Genomic DNA, 23,141 nt, shown 5'->3' with positions numbered 1-23,141 from the left:
GAGTTCATCCCATTCACATTCAGAGTTATAATCATCAGTTGTGCATTTGCTGACATTTTCAAATCCTCCCCCAATTCTACCCCTTCTCCTTAAGCTATTTCCTTAAAGACCAGCGGTTTGCTATTAAGACCCTGTCCCTTATCCCCTCCCTTGATTGACTTCCCTTCTTTCTTCTCTGGGTCGAATATGGTGGGTGTTCTATGGATCCTTTCGATGTCTATATTGCCCTCTTGTTGTAGGACTTCAGGGCAATTTTGCTGAATAATTTCTTTTAGTACGGAGTCCAGGTTTCTATTAATTTCTGGGTTTTCTGGAAGACCAATTATTCTCAAATTGTCTCTTCTAGACCGGTTTTCTTGGTCTGTCACTCTCTCATTGAGATATTTCATATTTCCTTCTATTTTTTCAGTCTTTTGACTTTGTTTTATTTGTTCTTGTTGTCTTGAGAGATCATTGGTTTCTAATTGCTCGACTCTAGCCTTTAGGGACTGGTTATCGGCTATAATCTTTTGGTTTTCGGCTATAATCTTTTGGTATTCCTTTTCAATCTTGTCATTTCTGGTGTTCAATTTGCTTATCAGTTCATTTGATTTCTGAGCCTCACTTTCCAATTGCAAGATTCTACCTTTTAAACTGTTATTTTCTTGCCAGATCTCTTCCATTTTCCTCAGAATCTCAGTTTTGAACTCTTCCATAGCTTGTGAGGAGTTTTCCTTATTTGAGGAGGGTCCGGATGCTTGTTTGTTCTCCTCCTCTGTTTGCTCGGTTGTCTGGATTTTCTCTGTGTAAAAGCTGTCGAGTGTTAAAGACTTCTTCTTTTTGTTATTATTCTTTCTCTTCTGAACCTCCTGATGCTGAGTAGCCATCATTAGCCCAGCAGCTTCTCAGCTTTATCCTCGGGCTCAGTGTCTGTTCCCAATCTATTGGCTCCTGAGGTCTGAATTCTGGTTTTTTCCAAGGTCAAGCCCCCTGGTGGGCCCTCTTGCTTGATCCTCTGCTGGAGGTTTCTTTACAAGTCTCAGGGCGCTGTTTCCACAGTCGTATACCCGTCTGCACTGGTTCCCCACTTAGGCTTAGTTCTGCCTCCACCCACGCCTCTACTCAGCCGGCTCTCTGCGCCCAGCGTCCTGCTCCGGCGCGCGCGCTCAGATTTCGCGTGCTTTTTTTTTGACTTAATGGGGTCCTAAGTCTTGCTGCTGTCAGGAACAGGTCCCGGAGCTGCTGATGACTCGATGGGTGCCCCAAACTTGCTCTATTTCTTTTTAGCTGGGTTCGGAGCTATAGGTGAGTGTGGAGGGGTTGGGGGTGAGGCGGTTGCTCAGCTCGCGATTGAGTGAGTGAGAGCCCTTTTTAGCCTGGAAATGTCTCGATTCCACGTACCTTCCACGCTGTGCCCTGTTGTGGGGTTCCTCCCTTCGTCTGGACTTGTTTTTATGTCCCCTTGAGGAGTTTTGTATGTTTCGGTCAGGAGAGGTTAAGAGCTGCTTCTTACTCTGCCGCCATCTTAACCCGGAAATGTGATTCTCTCTTTTGATGATGCTCCCATAGAAATACTTGGTTGGGGGTTGAAATTTTGATTTCACAACTATTTCTCTGAATAATGGAATCAAGGTATATCTTCTTGGTGCTTCTCTCTAGACAGAAGATCAGAGCTGGTTTGGAAACTGGAAGGAATACAAAATTCTTATTAGTTTTCCAGCATCCTGAACAGATTCTTTTGAGGAGATTCCAACAGCCCCCACTCCTTCTAGGTGAAGTTGATGGTCATATCTTTTTTAGCTCCAGCTTTTAGGGGCTCAGAAGTCACTATCCCATCTTTTTCTTATCAATTCTCCTTTTATGTGAAAGCTAAAATCTTAAGACGCCAAAAATGTGGTTTGGTGCCATGCCTCACTCATTTCAATCTGGTAGTTTGGGTTCAGGATTGGAATGAAATAAAATATTTGTAGACCATTCAGGTGCAAGGAAGATCCTCAGATCTCCAACTGTCCCATGGGGATTCCCAGGTTCGTACTCCACTGGGGACCCTTCACAGGATCAGGAAGGAAGGAATCATCTCATTCAAACTCTTCATTTACAGATAAGGAATCTAAAACCCAGAGAGTATGAGTGATATGCCCAGGGTTATACAGGCAGGAAGCAATAGCTGGGTAGAATTCAAACCCACATCTTTGGCCTCCACATCTAAGCTCTTCCTATCCCAAACAACACTTTCTCAGCCTCTGAATCCTCAGATACCTCTGAAGATAACCCTAGGAACAAGTACACTCAATGCTCAAACACACACACACACACACACACACACACACACACACACACTAAATAACCACTTTTTTGATAGAGGACAAAATACCTTTCCATGTACCCTATCACAGTTCAAATATTTAACATGTGACTATAAAGTTAGTTTCCCGCCCTATAGAATGTAGTTATTTTATATGGCCTAAAGGGCACTTTCAAAATAACAATATAAAATATTAATGTAGTAGGAAGAATTTTTTAATTGTTTGGAAGGAACCTTAGATTTGGAAGAAGAAGGCTTAAGGTTTTGGGCTTAAAATTAGAAAGGACTTTAAGGGTTACCTAGTCCAACTACTTTTTACAGGTAAGAAAACAAATCCAGTGACAGGTAACTAGGTCAGTGTCACAGAATCAGCAATTGGCAGAGCTAGCTTGAGGACCAGCCCACTGACACTAAATCCTGAGATCTTAACACTGCTTTATTCTATCTTTAAGATCTGACAAACATTCTGAAACTCCCTATATATGTGACCTTGGGAAAATTACTTCTCCTGTCTGGGCCTATCTTTTCAACATGACAATGAAGAGTTGGAATGAGATCATTTCTATCATCTCTCCTTGCCCCAGAAATGATGAGATGCTGCTCTGTGTTGAGACAAGCTCATTATTCTATATGTACCTCATAGCTACCTTGCTTGACACATTATTTCAAGTGTCCATATTACACAGTCCTTTGGGTCGAGATATTGAAAATCATAATATTTCATGAAGTTCTAGATGTCTTTTCTGGAGTGACATTTTCTTTTTTTCTTTTTTTAGGTATTATAAACTTTTTTTTAAATTTTAAATTTTTATTTAGAATATTTTTCCATGATCACATGATTCATGTTGTTCCTCTCTCTTTCTCCTTTACCCTCCCAAAGCTGACAAGCAATTCCACTGGGTTATACAAGTATCATTGCTCAAAACCTATTTCCATGTTATTCATATTTGGAGTAGAACAATTCTTTAACATCAAAACCCTAATCACATCCCCATCGCACTATATGGTTGATCATATAATTTTCTAATGCATTTCTGGTTCCACAATTGTTGCTCTGGATGTGTATAACATTCTTTCTCCTAAGTTCCTCTGGACTATCCTGGGTCATTGCATTGCTACTGGTAGGAAAGTAGATTGTCATATAATTGAGCAAAGTAGTTCTTAATAATTGCCTTAATTTCCTCTTCATTAGAGGTGAGATTGTCCCTTTCATTTTTGATACTGTTAATTTGATTTTCTTCTTTCTTATTTTTATTAGATTGACTAGTACTTTATCTATTTTATTTGTTTTTTAAAAGTACCAGCTTCTATTCTTATTTATTAGTTCAATAGTTCTTTTACTTTCAATTTTATTAATTTCTCCTTTAATTTTTAAGATCTCCAATTTAGCTTTTATCTGGGAATTTTTAATTTGTTCTTTTTCTAGTTTTTTAAGTTGCAAGCTCAATTCATTGATCTCCTACTTCTTTATTTGGTTGGTATAGGCACTCAGTGATATAAATTTTCCCCTGAGTAGTGCTTTAACTATATCACATAGGTTTTGATATGATGTCTCCTTCCTGTCATTATCTTTAGTGAAGTCTGTAATTGTTTCTATGACTTCTTCTTTGACCCACCTGTTTTGAAGAATTAGATTTTTAAATTTCCAAAAAACTTTAAATTTGCCTTTCCATTGACCCTTGTTAATTATAATTTTTACTGCATTATGATCTGAAAAAATGGCATTTATTATTTCTGCTTTTCTGCATTTGTTTGCAACATTTTTATGCCCTAGTACATTGTCAAGCTTTATATATGTACCATGTACTGCTAAGAAGAAGGTATATTCCTTTTTATCTCTGGTCAGTTTTCTACAGATATCTATTAACTCTAATTTTTTTTAGTATTTCATTTACTTCCCTTTTTTCTTTCTTATTTATTTTTTGGTTCAATTTATTTAGTTCGGAGAAGGGACTGTTAAGATCCTACATTAGTATAGTCTTACTATCTATTTCTTCCTTGAACTCCTTCAATTTTTCCTTTAGAAATCTAGATGCTATACCATTTAATGCATATTTAGTAATTATATTACTTCATTGTTTATAGTACCTTTTTTTTTTACATTTTTAAACCCTTAACTTCTGTGTATTGTCTCATAGGTGGAAGAATGGTAAGGGTGGGCAATGGGGGTCAAGTGACTTGCCCAGGGTCACACAGCTGGAAAGTGTCTGAGGCCGGATTTGAACCTAGGACCTCCTGTCTCTAGGCCTGACTCTCAATCCACTGAGCTACCCAGCTGCCCTCTATAGTACCTTTTAACAAAATATAAGTTCCTTCCATATCTCTTTTAATCAGATCAATTTCTACTTTGACTTTGTCTGGTATCATGATTGCTACTCCTGCTTTTTTTTTTTTTTTTTTTTTTTTTTTTTTTACCTTAGAAGATGCATAATATATTCTGCTCCAGCCTTTTACCTTGAATTTGTGTGTGCCACCTTCCCTCAAATGTGTTTCTTATAAACAACATATAGTAGGATTCTGGTTTTTAATCCACTCAGCTATCTACTTCCGTTTAATGGGTGAATTCATCCCATTCACATTAAGCATTATGATTACTAACTTTATATTGCCCTTCCTCTGTTATCCCCTTTAGATCCTGCTCTATTCCCTTTCATGGAGTGATGTTTTCAAGGTAATGACAGAAAAGTATTCAAGTATTCATTCTATTAGGTATTACCATAATTTAAAAACTTTTAGCATGGGCTCATTGACAGACCACATCTGTAGTTGGAAGACGATCAAAGCTAAGTGCTGTCGTGAGGAAGATTAATTAGTGTTAGTGTTGGATCTAGCAGGAAGGGCGGGAGAATTCCAAGATGGAATGAAGGAGCAGGAAATGGTTTTGTGCTCTGAGAGAGGGACTCCATTAGTGGTTGGACATAACTGTTGCTAACCCTGGGAGATCTCAGAGTTAGGGAAAAACTGCATCTGATTCCCTGGGATCCTGAGAGGTGAAGGCTTTCAGCAAGTGGACAAGACCTGCAGAGCTGCTCCAAGTGGGGAAGTGGTTTGGGATCTGGTAGACAGCATTTCAAACTCACTCTCCCTACCTGGGTACCTTGGATCACCTTGTGGAGTTGGCTCTTGGCATCCAGTGACCATTCTTGGATTACCATGAGACCCCAATTGCCCTTTAGCTATGCTGACCAAACCTGGATGGAACCAGGTTTGAAGGAAACCTTCCCTGTGACTCCAGTACTGCTCCTTTGGGCCCTGCCTAGCTTAGGTCAATTAGGATAGAGTAGTTAAGTCCTTCCCTGCCCCTGTGTTTTGCCCTTAGGTTTTCAAGTGTAGAAATCCCTTATTCCCATCCTTCATTATTATTTCCCCAATTAAAACTGTACAAACTTTTACCTTGCCTGCTGGTTCCAGAGATCCTGGCCTAGGGTGAGCTGGGTGACCATTGGGCCATTCCTGTGTCAGTTAAAACAGTGAACCCTGGTCTCCCTATCCTGATTGGTCCTGTCTCTCCTTCAACCCAGTGTGGACCCACAAACCATTTAGGTTATATTTAATAATAATTAGCATCCCTGTTGCCCCACCTTTACAGTGCTAAGATACTATCAGCAGGTAGAACACATTAGTACCCGCTATCTCCACTCAGATGGCCACCAACAAGACTAGGTCCTAAATACCTATACTGAGGACTGTTGTTAAAGTCTGCTAATCTGATCTCTGCTACCAGTCACCACTTTCTCCAACTAATCATCTATATAATTGACAGCATAATCTCCCTGATGTACAAATCTACCCATATCTTTCCCATGCTTAAAAATCCTTAATGGCTCCTCATCACATAAGTAATATGTAGACTCCTAAGCCCAGCATTTAGGGCCTTTCACCATCTGCTGCAACTTACTTTTAAGATTAGTGTCAAAACATTGGCCTTCATGTTTCTTTTCCAGAAAAACTGGACCTGAACTTCTATTGCCTTCCTTCCCAGGCATTCACACAAACCATCCCCACGCTTTGAAAGAAATTGCTTTTCATCTATGCCTCTTCATGAATTCTTAATTTACTTTAAAGCTTAACTCTCTTCCTCCTTCCCTGTTACTGATGCCCATAGCTTCCTTTAATCCCAACAAGAGTCACACTTTCTATAGAAAGTCTTTCCTAACTATTAATTCCAATGTTTTCCCCTTTCAAATCATTTCCTAGTTATCTTATGCATTACTTACTTTATATATGTGTATATTTCTGTTTGCATGTTGTCTCTCCCTTTAGGTTGTAAGTCCCTTAAGGACAGGGACCTTCTTTCTAAAACCTCAGTGCTTAGCATAGCACCTGCCACAGAGTTGGTGCTTAATAAATATTTATTGAATGAATGAATGAATACAGGTGTCATCTTGTCTGAAGAGCCTTCCATGAGAAGTCATTTGCTTCTAGTTGCTGGATTCTGATTTTTAAAGATTGACTTTCTTCCCTGGCTTTTTGGTCAACCTTCTTCTTCTGGTCTGATTTTCTTTGTAGGTCATCTTTCACCATCTTTATTTTGTTTTCAGGCTGGTCAATGTTGGCTTTCAAGACACTATTTTCTTGTTTTAGTTTATATATTTCCTTTTTCCAATTGACTTCAGCCTCTCTTGATTGTTTTTTGAGTTCTTGAGTTAATTGAATTTTGAGATCTTCCAAAGCCTGTGTCCAATTCGCTGAAGTTTGTTTGGTTTTGCTTGGAGTTCCTTGTTCTTCTATTTCATTTGCTCTTAGTTTACTTCCTGGAAAGAAGCTGCCAATTGTAATTTATTTTTTCTTTTTCTGTTGTTTACTCATATTTTTTCCTTCTTTCCCTTCTGTGCCTCTCTGCTCTTGTGGCTGATTAGTTTAAGCAGATGGTTTTAATGAGCTTTGATGTAAAATCTTCTCCAGCTAGCAATAGTAGTTTGTAGCTACTTTCTCTACAGTCTATGGTGAAGGGGTGTTGGAGTTTCCCTGCCCTCTGAAGACTTCTTATCTGTCTTATTGATGTGATTAAGCCCAGATGGAATTGATCTGTAGGGCTTGATGTGCTCTGAGACTAAAACCTCTAGAGAAGGGGAGGGGGTAGGACAGAGCATTTTCACTGCATCTAGGGTGCCCTCTCTGCATTTCTCTTCTAGCCACCTCCCTGTGTCTGTGTTCAATGCCCTGAGCCAGGCACCAGCAAGGCTCTCTCTCCAGACTAGTGTGTTTACCTGCCCAGTCATTCCAGAAGCCTCTGAGACTCCATGCAGCATGTGGGGGAAGGGTCCTGGGATTCCCCTTCTTCCTTACCCTCAAACCTAACAGTTCAAGGATTCAGGCCTTTTTTTTTTCTTGGCATACTTCTTGAGCTGTGCAGCAGTAGGATCCCCCAGCTCTGTCCTGTTATTAGATTTGGTTTTCTTTCCCCTCGAAGCATTTTGATTTTTATCTCAGTGTGGAAGGGTGAGGAGGTCTGAATTTTTGCTCCATCTAAGCCGCCATCTTCCCAGAATCCGAAAACACAACTGAATTATAATACCTAATAACAAAGAATTATAGATGTTTTCCTTCCAACTTTTCTTTGAATAGAGATAAAGATAAGGATTGCTTATGATTTTATTGTTATAGGGAACTCCTCAGTGAGGAATTTCCTTTTGGCAGTGTATCATCCTCCTTTTTTTATACTTTAATAGGCTTAGAGAATAGAACAGGCATTAAGAGGTTGAGGCCTACTGACCATGTGTGTCAGTAATGGGACTTGAACTCATGTTTTCATGCCTTAGATGCCAGTTCCCTATCTACTATGCCAGGCTGCTGTTGTATACATGTTGAATTCCCTAGAAAAAATTAAGATTTTAGATGGTGATAACTTTGGCGCTATTTTTTCTTTTTATGTCCTTAGTATATAACACAGTGCCTGATACATACTGAAGGCTCAATAAATATGTGTTGAATGATAACCCAAGTGCACTTCATTATGAAAAAAGAGGATTTTTAGGATTGTTTATGGTGGAAGAGACTTATAAAGGGATAGATATGGCATTAGGCTATTAACACTTTCCTAAATATTGGTTTAAGATGATCAAGGTCATGAAACATTTTGAAGAGACAGGGAAAAGCAGAAAGAAATGCACAGAGTTTGAGAGAGAAGGCTTCCCTGGGATTTAAGAGTTCCATATCTTAGGAATCAAGAGAATGTGATAATATGCCAAGAGATAATGAGGAGAGAAGAAAACAGTCTTTGTTACTATGATTTTAGCCTAGGAAAGGTCCTATTGATTTATAATAATGAAGTGAAATAATATTTTCTTTTGGTTTTAGGAAGTAGTTTTCAATATCTTGGTGGTTTTTGTAGATAATTAATTTATGGCCTTTGAAATTGCTTTTGGATATCTTCCCAGTTGGATGTAGTAGGCATCATTCAAAGCTTTACAATCAATGCTGGTAGATTTAAAATGGGGAATTGCTGTACTAATATAGATTCTTCTTTTAATTTGAAATCCTGTGAGAGTAGATGTTATGAAGGAGTTAAATTAGATCTTATACAGGAAGCAGTTGAGAACTGCCGATAAGAGGTGAAAACTAACGAACCAGTATAATAAAATTTTGACCTTTCAGTTTCTAAAAACATAGTCCATGTAATCTTCATTTGATGAAAATCTTAGATGGCTCCCAGAGCTACTTCTTTTCATTTCATCCTATAATTCAGTTGTACTGTTTTGTCCTATAACAGAAAATGTGCATTCACAGAGGGACTATCTCTTACTTGCATTGAAATAGTGGAATTTTGTTTATAATTACTTGAAAGACACTGTTGACAACATCAAACAGACATTTCTTACAGAGTAAATTTTAGTATCTTTAAACTTTTAGGTAATTATGGAGATTACATGAAATCTCTTTCTTTTAATGGAAGCTTTATTATTTTATTATTTCTTTTCACTTTGGAAACATGAGAATTTGCAAATAGGATCCATTAAGAACTGGTTATGATTTTATATTTTATATTTATAATTCATTGGGCTTTTTTTTCTATGTATTTTTTAAAGAGCTATTGAGAACTCCCAAACAATTACTTAATCCAAGGTTTAAATGTAAAGATTTACTTATACCACATACTTTGTTAGTTCTCCAAGGTGATTAAAAGACTTTTTCAGGAATTCTCTGTATTTCAGGCATTCTCTCTGAGATAGAAACTTCTTATTCATCCATTTTTTGTCCATATCCTTCCATAGACAACCTTTCCTTCCCAAGGTATCATTTAACATTACAGAGGCCACTGTGTGGGACTTTCACTTTCTACAGATACCATTGGAGCTATCTATCATGCACACTTGTTACATGACCATCCCACTTTTTTTATTATTATATTTTTCTAGTTTTAACCAGTGTGTCCCAAAAGCCTTAGTGCCATTTTAAGCTTTAATCAGTTTAAGTTTTCATAGTTTAAAATTACTCCAAGAATTTTTAGGATTCCATTTATTTCCCTTATGCTAATTTTGGGCAATGGGTTGTTATTTGAATATGCTGCGGTTGAACTGCACCCATGAGGGATGTCTGTATTATTCTTTGAGTCATCCACTTGCTCCTACTCTATGTGGTACAGGTGAGCAAGTTCAGAAGGTTGATACTAGTAATGCTTAGAGCACCATCCCAGTGGCAGACTGAGTCTTCTGTCTGAGAAGCAGGCTAGCTAAACAAGAAGATATTTCTCTCCAGGAAGTTGGTCACCATTCATTACTTTTTTGGCCATGATGCCTCAAAACCACCAAATTATATAGGAGCAAAAACATGGTAACAGACATCGGAACTCTTTTCCATGGTAGCTAAATAATGATAATTATAACCGTAACAATAATGTAATAAATAACAGTTGCAGTATGTAGAACTTTAAGTTTTGCTAATCACTTTACATATCTCATTTGGCCCTCACTGCAACTCCGTCAAGTGGGTCCTATTTTCCTCGTTTTATAGAAAATGGAGAATAAGATAAGAAAATGGAGGATGAGAGATTGTGATTCCTCAAGAGGCACAAAGATAGTAAGTGACTGAGGCAAGATTCAGATTTGGATATTTTGACTTCAAATCCATAAATAGTTACAACCATATAGGAGCATCAAGAACGTTGTCCTGGCATTCTCTATCATTATAATTAATTCCTTCTACAGAAATCCATAAGTTAAATTTAATTTGTATATTTTGTCATGTTTTGTTAGGTTTATTCCCTGCTTTTCTGAATCATTGTTTCTCCACCTCATTTTCCTAATCTCACACCACTAAAATATATTCTGTCATTCTCTCTCTCCTCCCTGACCCCTGTATCACCTGAAGAAGTGACGTTTATTCTTTTAATTAAGCAAACCTTCCTATATGCCCTAGTGACTCTATTCTTTCCTATTTCTCTAGAAGATTGTCCTTCTATCATCCCCACTTTCATCCATATTTAATCTCTCCTTGTCTACACCTCTAATGCCTACACATATAAACAGACATGTATATCTGTATGTATAGATGTATGTATGTTTAGACTATGTCCCTACTGCCTCTATATACATATAGAAGCATTTATATCTCTCTCATCTTCAAAAAAAGAAGTGATATGATGTTAAAAAAAAAAAAGTTGCGGGGCAACTGGGTAGTTCAGTGGATTGAAAGCCAGGTCTAGAGTTGAGAGGTCCTGGATTCAAATCTGACCCCAGACACTTCCCAGCTGTGTGACGTTGAGTAAGTCACTTAACCCCCATTGCCTGGCCCTTCTGCCTTGCAACCAATAACACGGTATTAATTCTAAGACAGAAGGTTTAAAAAAAAGAACTAAAAAAAAAGTTACTTGATCTATCTTTCCTTTCTATCCATTATTGTATATTTCTTCTCCTTTTTGCTGACTAACCTCCTTAAGGACAACTGCAATTGATGTCTTAACTTCTTTTCCTTCTCATTCTCTTCTTAAATCTCTACAGTTTTGCTTCCAGTCTCATCATTCAATTGAAACCTTTCTCTCTCTCTCTTTTTTTTTACTTTGGTAACATCTCTCATGTACCTCATTCCTCTGACACTGTGACCACTATGGTGTCCCTTATCACCTCAGGCTTGGACTATTGCAATGTTCTGCTGATTGTTTCCCCTGACTCATGTGATATCACACCAGTTCATCCTTGACAACTGTTTAAACTGAATTTCTTCAGTTCATGTCTGATCATATTACCAAAATAAACCTCAATGATCCAATGCCTCCAGAATCAACTCTAAAATCCTCTGAATAATGTTCAAAACCCTTTATAATGTGAGTCACTCCTGTCTTTTGCAGTTGGTTAGAGGAATTCAAATTAACCACTCTGAGATACCATCTCACATCAGCTTGGCCAATATTGTTGAAAAAGAAAATGACAAATGTTGGAAAGGATCTGGAAAAACTGGGGCACTAATGCACTATTGGTAGACGTGTAAAATGATCCAATTATTGTGGAGAACAATTTGGAACTATACCCAGAGGTCTCTAAAATTATGCATACCCTTGTACCAGCAAAACCACTAGTAGATCTATATCCTGTAGAAATCAAAGGAAAAGGAAAAGTGCCCATTTATAGAAAAATATTCATAACAGCTGTTTTGTGGTAGCAAAGAATTGGAAACTGAGGGGATGCCCATCAACTGGGAAATGGTTGAACAGCCTGTGGTATATGATTTTGATGAAATACTATTTTGCTATAAGAAATGACTAACTAGGATGGTTTCATGAAAATCTGGCAAGATATATGTGAACTGAAACAAAGTGAAGTGAGCAGAACAAGGAGAAAGTTGTACAGAATAACAACAATATTGTATAATAATCAACTGTGAAAGCCTTAACTATTCTCAGCAACTCAATGACCCAAGAGGATTCTAAAGGATTATGATGAAAAAATACTATTCATTTCCAGAGAAATTGCTGATAGAATTTGAATGCAGATGAAAGCATACTTTTTTACTTTATTTATTTTTCTTGTTTTTTTAATTGTCCTGTATTTCCTTTTACAACATAGTTAATATTGAAATATGTTTTGTATCACTACCCATGTAAGTTTTTATCAAATTGCTTGCTGTCTCTAGGAGGGATAAGGAGAGGTAAGGAGAAAAAGAACTTGAAACTCAAAACTAAAGAAAAAAAAGAATGTTTAAAAATTGTATCTAATTGAGAAAAAAACAATCTTTCATAATCCTTCTAGTTGTTGGCTTTCTCCTGTTGAAATTATTTTGTATATATTTTATTTATATTTATATTCCAGGTTGTATTCTCTTTCTCCCTCTCTACAAGAATGTCATCTTCTTGAGTTTGGGGCCTTTTTAACATCTTTATATGCTTAGTGTCTAGCATAGTGCCTTGATCATATTGAGAGAGATCTCTAATAATTTTTTGACTCAAACTACAAGTTTGATGTCACTTGGCTATAAACATCTCAAATATTGAATTTGTTACAAAAATTGAAAAGCTCTTTTCAGATCAAAGGCTAAGATGAATCCAAAGAGAATTTGGGATACTTATTTGCCAAAAAAAAATCTGCGTAATAAAGAGGAAGTTTAGAAGAATGTGCACCTGTGTATGTCCTTTTCAAAAGTTATTTTTAAAATGTGCTTCCTTAGCCTTTGTTTTATAATCTTCTTACCTTATATATAATTTTATCCCTATAAATGAGCATAACACATCTCAAAGCTAACAAATATATGGTGTTATTTTTAAAAAAGCACAGTTCAGTAATAAATAATTTGGAAGGATGGGTACTGAAACAGAAATGGTCAAGACAGTCCTTGACCTTCAGGAGCTGACATTTTAGTGGAAGAAGACAACACATAAAGGAGAGATAGAAAAGGGTGTACTAAATAGAGGTAATGAACATAGAGAAAAAGGCAAAGAAGTGGTATGGTATAGTTTTTGGTGACATAAGCCATAAACATCCTCTTATGAAAGTCCAGGTCACCAGTGGAAAAGAGTTGGAGGTGATAACATTCCATGTAGAGAAGGTATAGCATAAAATGGGCCATGAAGTGAACCTTTGAAAAGGATTCCTAAATAGTGTGAAGAAGTTTGAGGGTGGAAAAATATGAAGCAAAGAAAGAAAGTGATCAATGAGCCTTTGATGCTTTGTAATAAGCATGAGACTGTCCTCATAGAGAATGAGGGGAAGTTTCTTGTCATACTCCAAAGAATGATACTCAATATCTATAGATGCCTCTTGGAGGAGACAATTTAAGAAAAGAAAACAGTAGGGTGCTTAATTAGCTCCATGTTAGCACTAGCAGTAGAGTACCATGTTTTCTTACTGGGGACATATTACAGGGGATATGAGTTATCAGGACCCAATCTGGTAATCACTAGCAACTCTAAGTGACTCTTGTAAGGGTAGAGTGAGGATAGTCCTACTAGATGGAACTTAGAAAGCATTTAGAAAAATTTAAAAGTCCTGGACATGAAATTGAGGGCAGTATAGGCACATGGGATATTTTTATGCCCTATAAATATAGCTCACTTTATGTATGCTAATTAAACCTAAGACTTTTAAATTTTAAATGAGATAATACTTGTAAAGCACTTTGCAAAAGTTTAAGCACTATATAAATGCTAGCTATGAGTAATATGTGAACTGAGAATTAGCAAAAGTACAGGCTGATTTTCAAAGAGGCAGAGGAATTAGAGACCAAATTGCTAACATTTTTTGAATAATGGGAAAAAACAACAAGGGAGTTCCTGGCAGGAGTGGGGGGTGGGATTTACTTCTGCTTCATTGATTACACTGATACCTTTGACTGTGAACCACAACAAGATGTGGCAAATCTTTAAAAAATGGGAGTGCTGATTCATCTTCCTTGGGTTCCGGGGAGCCTATATGGGGGTTGAGAAGCAACAGTTAGAACTGACTATGGAATATCTGATTGTTTTAAGATAGGGAAAGGAGTATGACAAGGTTATATTTATTTAGCTTATTTGTTTACCTTATATACTGTCATCATGAAACATACCAGGCAGGATGAATCAAAAGCCAAAATGCCTAGAGAAATGTCAACAATCTCAGTTAAACAGATGATATCACTCTGATGGCAGAAAATGAAGAAAAATTAAGAAGTCTTTTGAGGAGAATGTAAAAGCCATCTTGAAAGTTAACATTAAAAAAATTACTAAAGTCATAGCAACTGGTTCCATTACTTCCTGGTAAATAGATAGAGAAGAAATGGAAGCAGTGTTGATTTTATATTATTGGGCTCAAAGATCACTGCAAATTGCAACTATAGTTTTGAAATGAAGAGATGGATGCTTTTTGGAAGGAAAACTATGACAAATCTAGGCAGCATACTAAAAAGCAGAGACTTTACCATGCCAATAAAGGTCCATGTAGTTAAAGTTATGGTTTTCTCAGTAGTAATGTATGGATATGAGAGCTAGATGATGTAATGCAGAGATGCAATCAAGGCATTTACCCTGCAAAACCTAACTGTAGAACTTCTGGCAGTTAGCCAGCCTTAGAACTCTGACAAAGTGGCAGTTGGTCCCAGAAGCTTGTGAAGAGCAGAGGGGCGAACTGGGCTCTGCCTTTGGGCTGAAACCTTGCCTTGAATCTGTGCTTTTGTCTTTGGATATTTGGAGCTTAGCTAACTTCTCTGGACCTTCCCTGATATTCCCTATATCATTCCCCTATTATCTTCCTGATTTTTCCTGTGGGCTTTGGGAGAAGGGTGGATTTTTGGGTTGTAGCAATTAGACTTTGAAGATTTAGTTCCCCATAGACAAGTAGGGCTTACCCTTGAAACAAACTATGCCTTGCTTTATTGTTTTAGTACTCCCTAACCTCAAGGGCAGCCAAACTTCCCTGGCTGAGAGAGAGCAGGCTCTCTCTCAGTCCAAGCCATTCTTGTGACCCTCCCCCACCTTGAGCTTCTCCTTAGCAGCTGTTAGAGAAACTCTGTAACCTTCTCTCCTTTATAATCAACCCTGAAACTTTAATAACCCCCTTGTTACCTAATCAAACTATTTGCTAAATCATTGGCTCAACAATAAGTGAGGGTTGAAAGAGGGAAGGAACTATTCTCTTTGTTTTCTTGAGGGAAGCTGGAGGCGTCCATCTTGGGAGGAAGTAGTTGTCTCTATACTTGCTCCTGGAAACACTTCAGTTTCACTGACAGGGAAGAGCCTTGGGACTCCTTTGTGGACTTGAGAAACTGACTAGAAAGCCCTCTAGTCAGATTCAAACCACTTCTGACTGGCCCTAACCTTTGTGTCTATAGAAATACCATTTTCCCTAGAAGAGTCCAGCCTTCCTCCCCCAGTAACCTCTGTCTCTAGTCTGAGTGTCTCCCTGTTGCAGCTGCCTCCCCTAATTACCTAATTACCTCTCCTTACTGTTCATTATACTACCTTGTCCTCTATTTCCCTAAACTCAGCCATCCCCTTACATCTCTCCTTACCAACTCAATCCACTATTGCACCCTCCTTCCCACCAGAGTACCAAACCCCCATATTACCTTTTCTTTATTACCCTTTTATTACAATTTGGCGAGCAAAATTAGTGAATACCTAAAAATCTTCTGAGACACCCAAGATGAATCTGGCTAGGATAACATTTATCCTATCCAGTGTCTATATAATGGCATGGTTGTTTATGCAAGGTCTTATCAATTTCTGGTTTGTGAAAGTCCCTAGTTTTGTGCAACAAGTTTTTGACATCCATGACTACTACAAATGGTATGCCCTAACCCTTGCCGAATGTATATGTTTCATAACTACTGCTATTGCCATAATTCTATCTCTTTGGCAATTTCTAGTGATCTCTAGGATCACTCACCTGTGGCACTACTTCAAGGCAACTTCAGCTAAAAATGATGCTCATTCTGGGGAACTGTTAGAAAACATCAAACTACTGTTCCAAGTATTAAAACAAATAAGAGAAGGAAGGGAATTAGATAAGCACACAATCCTCCAACTGGAGATTGTGGAATCAAAGTATTTAGGAAGCAATACCACCTCTAACAAACAACCAATCACAAACACTGTAGTCTCTCTGTTACCAATTGTGGACAGAACCATTGTGTAACCAGGGGAGAGGGTGGTGCATGTGAAGACATACAAAGCATTCAACCCAAGTGACATGGAAGTCCTAAAGAGACGTTTTCCCAAATTCTTCGAGAAACCATTCAAAAGCATCAAGGAACTCAAAAGGGTGTTCACATTATTTAATTCTAGTTTTGATGATGTGGAATTTCTTTTAGGTGAATTTTATTCTTCCTCAGAAAAGGAAAAATTCCTCAATGAAACAAGAATGAACCCGAATTTAGAATCTTGGCCACTAGTCCATCAGGACTTAGATTTCACTCAGCATGCCAATCTGAGATACCTAATGTGGTATAGGACAGACTTACTTGAGGCAATGAGAATCCACGCAAAAAGACCAAACTCGTGGCAAAAGTTTGAAAAACTAAAACAAGGGGAAGAAGAGCACCCAAGTAGCTTTCTTGATAGGGTGATCGAGGTAGCAGAGACAATTCTTGGTCTGCGCGATACAGATGCCCAGGATACCATAGACCACATCCATAGGCAGTTTGTAAAGGGAACCTCAATCCCAAAACAAAATTACTTTAGGCAAAGTTGTCCACAGTGGGAATCACTTCCACTGGAGGATGTAAGGCAACATTAGCTTACCTTCATGACTCAAAACAAAAAGAGGCAAGAATAGCTAGACAAACTGAATCTGACAAGGACGAAATGATAGTGGATTTAAAAAGGCAATTAAAGCAAGTAAGGAGAGAGAAAGAAATCGAAAAGGTGAAAAATTTTGCCATCCAAACCAGTAAGAGCCAAAATCAATACAAGCAACCTACAACCAACACCCAAAAAACCAAATCTTCATCCCCTTGTTGTTACCTGTGTGGTCGGCTTGGTCACATTATCTGTTTCTGTAGATTCAAACAACAAATTGATTTCTTCAAAAATGACAACAATCAAAATCAAAGACACAGAGGAAATAGAAGAACCTACTATAATTCTAAATGGTCCAAGAATAATAATGACACAAAAAGAAAAAAAGACAGCAAACAAGTTAGTGCCATAGAATTAATATTTTTGAATCATGGTGCTGGAGAACACTTTCAAGATCAAGACTTTGAATGTAGAAAAAGACATTTTGAATGTAAACTTGTATGTCAAATGGGATTGCCCCCCAATTGGCTTATTGTCAATGGGCCTAGCAAACATTGATTTGTTCTCTTTCTTCCTATCTTTCATTTCCCTCTTATCTCTAACTATTGTAGTTTCTAATTATGTAAAACGATTCACTGAGGAGACTAGTTTTCCAAAGAATCACAGGGGGGATTGTAAAAGGGAATTCTTCGTTCTCTTTGAGTTCACACTTGTGAAAAGGGAATCCTTTGTTCTCTTCACCTAGTTGGAATCAACACTTTGGTTGGTAATAACTTTGAATCAACACAGGCTTGAACTGTGTGGAAGAGCTCACAAAGTACCTAGTGAATTTACATCCTACCTAGTGCTAAGTGAAAAGCCAGCAAGATACTTGGAAAGTTCCAGCTTTTTTTCTAACTCAGTCAGAAACTTGTTCACACCCTCAGAAAGCGAACCCTTTTGATGAGTATTCACCCCTAGAAGTTGCAAATGAGTTCCCCAAAACACTGCCCCAAGGGCAGTGCTAGGCAATTTGGAAACTGTGATTGGCCCCTGTGAAGAGGGCAAGATTTAAGAAGTCACCATAAAAGCAAGCCCTGAACTCAGTCTTGGGAAGTTGAGTCTAATGGAGAGTGAATTCCAAGAAGAGAGTCAATCCAAGAAAGAAGGTTGGCTCAAAGAAGAAAGAAAGAAGATCAAATCAGTAAATATTTAAAGAAATTAAAACTTAAGAAGTGAAAAGCAGATGAGAATGATTTTACCTGAGCATGAGGTTTAAATTTTCTGAACCAAAGCTTAAGACAGATGAATGTTGGGTCAGCTATAGAATTACTCAAGGCCAGTAATACATTGACTAGAAGATTTAAAAATCTGAAAAAGTGGCTTTAATTTTAACAGTTGGGGTTAGGAGTGTGTGAGGTATGTGTGTGTGTGTATACATGTGTATGTATATATTATATGTACATATACACACATATGTGTGTGTATGCATGTGAATTTGGTATGTATTTACATCTACCAAGATTTGCTAGATCTCCAGCAAAAAATAGCCAATATAATTGGTTCTTTAAACATCTTTCTTTCAGTGCAATGAATAGGATAAAGCTGGCTCTGCTTTTTCTTTGGCTCTCCTTTTTTTTTTTTTTTTGACCAGGAAAGAGAAGCAGCTCAGGCTAATTTGTATAATACCAACTAGTTGCTGGCAACATTAGTTCAATTCAATAAAACTTAATAAAAATCTACTGAATATTAGATACTGGGAAGGCAGTGATTTGTGGGAGCTGTAAAGGCAAATGGAAAGAGAATAGGAGTTATTTCTGAATCTTCCCCAAATTCACAAGGAATTCTAAAAGATTAAAGGACACACCATTCATAAATTGCGAATGAGAGGAAGTAAATGAGACAGAAACAACATCATCAACTGACCTAGAGAAAGAAGACTAGGAAAATCCTGTTCTATAAGTGAATGATAGTGTTTACCCCACTATCTGAGGGAGACCTTGAGTCTCTAGGTGTGTGTGGAAGGAGGTGAAGGTGGCCACTGGATGTAAAACAAAAGACATTTTAAGAAGCATTGAGCCTTGGGCATAAAAGCCAGTGCATATTAGAATCCTTCCACTGTCCCTGTGTCTGAAAACTGGCATCATCTATTGGGGGGAAGAGATACAATGCAGTGAGGAACAGAAAAAGGAGACACAGGGAAGTGATGGAGCATCTGGGACACAGAAGCAGGGAAATATCATTTATAAAATCTGCTAGAAAGGGGGACAGTACCCATGTGGTGAAGTATCTATAAGATGGGAAAGAGTAATGGCACATGGAGTCCTCTCAATGTGAAAGAGCAAACCAGAAATCCTTTTTTGATGCTGTGAATGTCACCAGAGTAGTACTGTAAATTATGAGGAATTTAAAAGTCTTTGATGGGATAGATACTCCTTATCCATCCTGAATGAAAGAAATTATAATTTTCTTATTCATGGCTTTCTATGAGCTCAAAAGTGAATATTTCCTCTATGCTTGAGGGCTCAACAGAGTTCATTCATTTAGGAAGAATTTCTTACTATTAGCAAGCCTTAGTGTTAAGCACCAAGGTTATAAAGATAGACAGCAAGCCATCGTAACCTTAAATAGGTTCTGTTCCACTGAGGGTTGGGGAAAGGTGTTAACAAATAAATACAATTTTTTTGCAAAGTAAATGGAAGTCACTTTGAGGAGAGGGATAGCACTAACAACTGAAGAGCTTAGAAAAGCCCATGTGTGTCAACTGTGCTAAAGCTGAACTAAGCTCAGACCTTCCTTACTACAGGATCTGGACTCTGTTGAACTACTGAGTAGCCTCTAATCAGTGCTGGATTCCACAATTCCATCTATCTTCCTGTGTGCCTTGCTAGACTGCCATTGCCATGTTCTGGGGAGGTAACCTGTTTGAAGACAATATCTGTGTCTTATTGACATCATTAAATTATGCCTTACATATGGATAATAATTTAATTTGTTGTATATTAATAATTTTGTTTCAAATACACATTTGTCTAATGAAATTAGTGTTTTATTGAGATATTCTTTTCAAATATATTGGTCAATTAACCCATTTAATTAACTTTGTCATTGCTTTGACTCTGATTATCAGATGGTAAGATAGCTTTATTTTTTTATTGTAAAGATACAGTTATTAAAACATTGTCTTTGTTTTCTCTCAACAATTCTACCAAACTGAGGCCCTTTAATGAGGTTTCATAAACATCAGAAAATTTACAAAAGAAAGTAGAAACAATCATAAAGGAGCCTAGGATAATGTTTTTTTTTAAATCTAATCCATTCATTCATTCATTCATTTATTTATTTCATTTATTTGATATTTATTTATATGAATCATATGATTTATATAAATATTAAATACTATATAAACATGTGCTATTAAAATATATAATTTATAATAATTTATATAAATGTATATGCTATATTAATAAACATACATTATAATATAAATAAAATATATTATATATACACTTATATAAATATAAAAATAATAATAAAAACAATTTACACAAATTACTTTTATTTTATTTATTTAATTACTTCCTGTAATTATGGTGGTTGATCTAATAACAGACTGTGAGAGTTCTCCAAACCACAGTTGTTTTAGGAAACCCAGTACCACTTTCTCAGATTCCTTTGAATTTAACAAGCACTTATTATGCACCTACTATTTGAAAGACACTGTGCCAGCCACCACATAGACACAAATAGTATTTATAATGTATATGGGTAGTATTTAGAATGAAATTATCCCTACTCTCAAGGAGACAGCATTACATTTTTGTTGTTCAGTCATTTTCAGCCATATCTGACTTCATGACTCCATTTGGGGTTTCCTTAGCAAAGATACTAGAGTGGCTTGCCATTTCTTTCTACAGCTTATTTTATGAGTGAGAAAACTGAGACAAACAGGTTAAGTGACTTGCCCAGAGTCCATAATGCTAGTAAGTATCTGAAGCCAATTTAAATTCAGAAAGATGAGTCTTTCCAACTTCAGACCTGGCACTCTATCCACTCAGCCACACTGATGCCCTTACATTTCATTACAGAAAAGCAAATTGAACCCATATAAATAAAAAAAATGCAGAATAATTTCCTGGCACAAATCTGATGTGAAAGACAATTTGTTAACAAGAGAATGCTGGTTGCATAGGGTTCAGGAGAAGGGTGGAAAAGTGTGATAGAGACACAAGAAGGCTGGAAGTGACATGGATATCAGAGGAGTTATCTTTCTTTTCCATTGTAGCTTCTTATTGGTACATAATACTAGTTTTTTTTTAAAAAACTCATTTATATGATTTTCTATATCCCAGTATTTTCATGTTTTCTATTTTGTTGCTGTTGTCATTGTTCAGTCATTTTTTAGTTGTGCCCAACTCTTCATGTCCCATTTCGGGATTTCTTGGTAAAGATATTAGAGTGGTGTGCTGTTTCCTCCTCCAGCTAATTTTATAGATGAGGAAACTGAGGCAAACAGGCTTAAATGACTTGCCCAGAGTCACCCAGCTAACAAGCATCTGAAGCCAGATTTAAATTCTGGAAGAGACACCTTCTTAATTCCAAGCCTATTGCTCTGTCCACTGTGCCACCTAGCTGCTCTATTTATACCAAGAATAAATGACAACCTCTTCTTTTTAGTGCTTAATTGTTAAGAACATGTTATGAGGCACACTATTTTTTTTTGCTCTAACTAGTAGGTCTTTGAATTGTAGAAGTAACCACAGAAGAGATATTAATTTGAAAATATTATTTACCAACAAGAATTTTAAGGTGGCAGGCTGAGTCACAAATCAAATTCTGGGTTCATCAGGCTATCCTTTTAGTGTTGCACTGCTCAATAAAAATCCATCAACTCCTTTGAAATTTATTGCCAGATGTGAAATGCCACACGATTGAGTTGAAACTATGACCTTACTTGCTCTTTTTAATTAAGTCTGTGACAAGAGATGTCTGACTGAACTGAATTATCTTTGTAAGTGAATGTTCAATGAAAAAGATAATGGTAGATGTCTCTCTGGGGTGAGTAGTCCATCAGAAATATCATACAACTTCTGTATCTGTTCTCTTTAAAGCTTGTGCTTGAACTTTATCTTTAGCAAGGACAAAGACAGAATGTAGATACTGAAGTATTGGCAGAAATAGAATTGATCCAGGTTGCTTTGTTTGGTTTTCCTCCTTCCTTTTCTCAACTCCCTTAAGTTGTTATGAAGCTGTGAAGTAATTATGCCTTCTTTTTCCTTCATTTTGTCTCCCCAGGGAAATGTGAGTGTGGCCAGTGTACCTGCTACCCTCCAGGAGATAGCAGAGTTTATGGCAAGACCTGTGAATGTGATGATCGGAAGTGTGAAGACTTGGATGGGACTGTCTGTGGAGGTGTGTATTGTCTAGCCCCCCAAAGACAAATGCTTATTTTGCCTTTCGTGTATTACTTGGAGCAGCTGGGTGGTGCAATGGAAAGAGAACCAGGAAAACTTGAGTTCAAATCCTTTCTCAGACACTTATTAGCTATATGACCATGGGCCATTTTTTTTGGCTGAAATTTCCTCACCTGTAAAATGCAGATAATAGGAGCAAACTCTACCTCTCAGGGATGTTGTGAGGATCAAATGAGATAAAAATTATAAAGTGTTTAATGTAGTCCCTGGTACAGAGTAAGCTCTATATAAATGTTAGCTAAGTTATTACTAAATTATTATTATTATTATTATCATGAAACCATATCTTTGTCCTATAGCTAGTTTCATGAAAACTAGCTTGAATTTTCATTTTAACTGGAAGACATTACTTTATACAAAAAATTCTGAGCTCTATGCACCAACATATAATAGGTTTTTAAGGGATGTTATTTTAAAGCATTCCTGTTTCAAGAAAAAGGAAAAAAAAATGCTCCTTGAAATAGATGGCGCTAGATAGATGGTGCAGTAGAGTGTTTTTTAATTTTATTTAGAATATTTTTCCATGGTTACATGATTCATAATCCTCCCCTTTATTCTCCCTTCTTAGAGCTTACAAGCAGTTCCACTGGATATACATGTATTTTTGTTCAAAACCTGTTTCCATAAGGGGGCAGCTGGGTAGATCAGTGGAGTGAGAGTCAGGCCTAGAGACAGGAGGTCCTAGGTTCAAACCCGGCCTCAGCCACTTCCCAGCTGTGTGACCCTGGGCAAGTCACTTGACCCCCATTGCCCACCCTTACCA

General features: G+C 37.2%; 1 protein-coding gene across 1 annotated transcript in view; it reads left to right on the top strand.

The window, feature by feature from the left end:
- Positions 1-23,141, top strand: part of ITGBL1 (integrin subunit beta like 1) — a 248,268-nt gene that overhangs the window by 181,720 nt on the left and 43,407 nt on the right. The window contains exon 5 of the mRNA XM_044669342.1: positions 22,200-22,316. Coding sequence (XP_044525277.1) covers positions 22,200-22,316 — 117 coding nt within the window. The remainder of the gene's footprint in view (positions 1-22,199; positions 22,317-23,141) is intronic.

Source organism: Gracilinanus agilis, chromosome 3 (genome assembly GCF_016433145.1).
Source record: "Gracilinanus agilis isolate LMUSP501 chromosome 3, AgileGrace, whole genome shotgun sequence".
Classification (NCBI taxonomy): Eukaryota; Metazoa; Chordata; class Mammalia; order Didelphimorphia; family Didelphidae; genus Gracilinanus; species Gracilinanus agilis.
Note: the sequence above shows the minus strand (reverse complement) of the source record. Positions and strands in the feature narration are given on the sequence as shown.